Source organism: Guillardia theta, assembly GCF_000315625.1.
Source record: "Guillardia theta CCMP2712 unplaced genomic scaffold GUITHscaffold_228, whole genome shotgun sequence".
NCBI classification, from domain to species: Eukaryota; class Cryptophyceae; order Pyrenomonadales; family Geminigeraceae; genus Guillardia; species Guillardia theta.
The window spans coordinates 5,715-9,206 of record NW_005434448.1 but is presented as its reverse complement, the minus strand read 5'-3'; the positions used below and the strand labels follow the sequence as shown (position 1 = coordinate 9,206).

Sequence of the window (3,492 nt, the reverse complement as noted above, 5' to 3'; positions counted from 1 at the left end):
TGGTGACAGGATGGAAGAGAGGGAGGAGGAGGAGAGGACGAACATAAAGACGAGGAGGAGAGGAGGAGGAGGAGAGAAAGGAGGGAACGGAGGGAGGAGTGTTTGCGATAGAGCCTTGCGGCCTGGCCTTGCTTTCCTCATAATGGAAGTCCCAAGATTTCTGCTCCCTTCCTTTTCCTTATCGCGTTCCTCATCTTTTCTCCTCGTCAACCACCTCGGCCTCCTGCTGCTCCTGCTCCTGCTCCTGCTCCTGCTCCTGCTCCTGCTCCTGCTCCTGCTCCTGCTCCTGCTCCTGCTCCTGCTCCTGCTCCTGCTCCTCCTGCTCCTCCTGCTCCTCCTGCTCCTCCTGCTCCTCCTGCTCCCCGTCATCGTCTGATCGCCTCGCTCCCCACAGATACGGCAAGGACTCTGTGCATTCCAACTTCTACATCAACGAGGAAGGGAGGGCCGAAGTAAAGCTGACGGTGCCGGACGAGCTCGCGCCGCGGAAGATCCGTTTCATACCCTTCCATATGTGCGAAGGGAAGGAGTCGACCAAATTTTGGTTCAAGAACTCGGGAGAAGGAGACTTCGAGGCCTACGTCTGTCCAGACGAGTGGAAATGTCAGATCCAAGGGAAGTGTACTGACAAGGAGAAGAACTTCTTCACCAAGTGGTTCTCGAAGCCCAGACAGGTGAGGGGAGGATGTAAGGGAGAGGAGGGAGCGGAGGGGTTGAGGATGAGGTTGATAGAAGAGAGAAAGGAGGAGAGGAGAGGAGGAAAGGAGGAAAGGAGAAAAGGAGAAGAGTTCGAGAGGATCAAGGGGAGGGGAGAGGAGGCGAAGTGGAAGAGGAGGGACTGGAACGCGTTGATAAGATTTCGTCCGTCTCCTCTTCTCACACCTTATTCTGCAGCCCTCGGCTGAAGTCCTTGAGGTCTCGGAGTCGTCACGGGAGCCCTCCCCTCCCCGTGAGGAGCCCTGGCACTGGACTCAGAAGAGCGCGGAGGTCTGCGAGCCTTTCAAGCTGAAGCTGCAGCGATCTCCGTCGGAGGAGAAGAGGATCGAGGAGGCGGCAAAACGAGCTGCAGAGATGAAGAAGGTGCTGGACAGGAGGAGGGACGACAGAGAGTACGTGAAGCTCTCAGTTATGATGCCCCTCGATGCGCACAAGTGGCAGGTGGGTGTAGAGGAATACTTCGCTGCTTCCCTTCCCTCTGCTCCGCTCTGCTCTGCTCTGCTCTGCTCTGCTCTGCTCTGCTCTGCTCTGCTCTGCTCTGCTCTTTTCTGCTCGGTTTCCCTGCCTTCTTGTGTTATCCTCTCTTGTCTTCCTCTCTCCTGTCCTGTCCTGTCCTGTTCTGTATCCTCTGTCCTCTCCCCTCCTCTCCTCTATCCTCCTTTCCCCTCTTCTCCTCTTTACTCCGTCGTCTCGTCTCTCTTTTCCCATCCTGGCTTCACTCTCTTCCTCCTGACAGCTGCACTGCAGTTGTCCAGTTTGGAAAGAAGGTTCAAACGCCTCAAAACGCGGGCGTGCATGGCGTGATGTGCGATATCTGGTGGGGGCTGGTTGAGCAGCAGCCAAAGAAATATGATTTCAGGTTACAACCTGTACCTTGTTGTTTGTATTCACAAGGGGACAACGATCTCGTTTCATCTTTGATGTCAGAACAGCTTCGTTGTATCTCATCTTGGTCACACATCTTATGATTGTTGGGAATGTTCGTGTCTCGCCCTTGTGCATGATTGTTGCATCTGTTCGTTGCGTGTTTTCCTTCACCTCCTCCTGTGTCTTTGTTCAAAGGACTTCTTCACCCTCACGTCTGCTATCTCACTCACTTTGCACTCTCCAGTTTCTACCGCTCAATGGCCGAGGCAGCTCAGCGGCAGGGGCTTGAAATCGAGTTCGTCATGTCGTTTCATAAGTGCGGAGGAAATGTAGGCGACAACGTTTACATCCCCTTGCCGAAATGGATTCTTTCTCATGCTCACAAAGCTGGACTCTCTTCAGTCTTCTACACTGACAGGTGAGATCACGATGGAGATGGATGGAATCAAGGAGATGGAGAAACGAAGGAAGGATGATGATGATGATGATGATGATGATGATGATGATGATGATGATGATGATGATGATGATGATGATGATGATGATGATGATGATGATGATGATGATGATGATGAGGATGATGATGATGATGATGAGGAGGAGGAGGAGGATGAAGCTTGGGGGATGAAGCTTGGGGGAGGAGGAATGTGGGGAGGGGAAAGGGGAAGGAAGAGAAAGTGGAGAGGATTATGGACATCATGGAGATGGAGAAAATGTTGTAGAATGTGAAGTGCATGTCTCTGATGACGTCGGGTGCTGCAACGATGATCCTGCCCATGACAAGGATCTCAAACTTTCCTCCTTCCTCACAACCTCGCAGGTGGGGCTTCTCCAACGACGAGTACATCTCAGGAGCAGCGGATACTACTCCCCTCGTCGACGGCAGATCCCCGGTCGAGATGTACGCCGACTTCATGCAAGCCTTCGTCGACAACTTCCTGGACCTTTTCCACATCGTCATTTCCAAGGTCCAGATCGGCCTCGGCCCCGCCGGCGAGCTGCGGTACCCCTCCTTCCCGCTCTCCAAGTGGTGCTACCCGGGCGCTGGGTCGTTCCAGTGCTATGACAGGAGCATGAGGGAAGGGTGGGAGAAGCACTGCAGGAACGAGCTGAAGAAGAGCGTGTGGGCCCACAAGATGCCCGATGACGGGGGATACAACGCTGACCCCCAGAACAATCACTTCTGGAGCAGTGAGATCCACTCCGACTATGGCAAGGTGAGAGCCTGCTGGTGGTGCTGCTGCTGGTGCTGCTGGTGCTGCTGCTGGCGCTGCTCTCTGCTCTCTGCTCTGTGCTCCTGCTCCTGCTCCTGCTCATGATGCTTCTGTTGCTCCTCGTCCTGGTCCTGGTCCTGGTCCTGGTCCTGCTCCTGCCTCTGCTCCTGCCTCTGCTCCTGCCTCTGCTCCTGCCCTTTCCCTCTTCTTTCTCCTGCCTCGCTTCCTCCTCACCTATATGCTGCTCCTCACTGTCCCTCAGGCCTTCATGAGCTGGTACTCCAACGCTCTCATCCAGCATGGGGAGCGAGTCCTCAAGCGAGCAAGCAGCATCTTCGCTCCTCTCGGCGTCGAGATCTCCGGCAAGATCGCAGGGCTGCACTGGCTGTACAAGACTTCCCACCACGGCGCCGAGTGCGCGGCTGGATACTACAACACCAACAACCAGGACTGCTACAGCAACATCGCCCGCATGCTGCGCTCCTGCGGCGCGACCTTCGACTTCACGTGCATGGAGATCAAGACCGGCCGAGACGACTGCCCGCCATACTACAGTGACCCGGAGGCGCTGGTATGGCAGGCGAAGAGGGCGGCGGAGGGGAACGGGATCAAGTTGGCCGGGGAGAACGCGCTTACGGTGGACGAGTGGGAGGCATACGACATGATCCTGAAGAAAGCGTCTTTCCTCGACTCC

General features: G+C 55.4%; 1 protein-coding gene across 1 annotated transcript; it reads left to right on the top strand.

Moving 5' to 3' along the window:
* Positions 1-1,496: 1,496 nt before the first annotated feature.
* GUITHDRAFT_47288 (hypothetical protein) lies at positions 1,497-3,432 on the top strand (the record flags this gene model as incomplete). Its single annotated transcript, XM_005819347.1, has 4 exons — positions 1,497-1,576; positions 1,829-2,002; positions 2,405-2,801; positions 3,061-3,432. Coding segments are annotated over 4 exons (1,023 nt in total), but the record flags the coding sequence as incomplete, so codon positions are not given.
* Between the last annotated feature and the right edge of the window lie 60 nt (positions 3,433-3,492).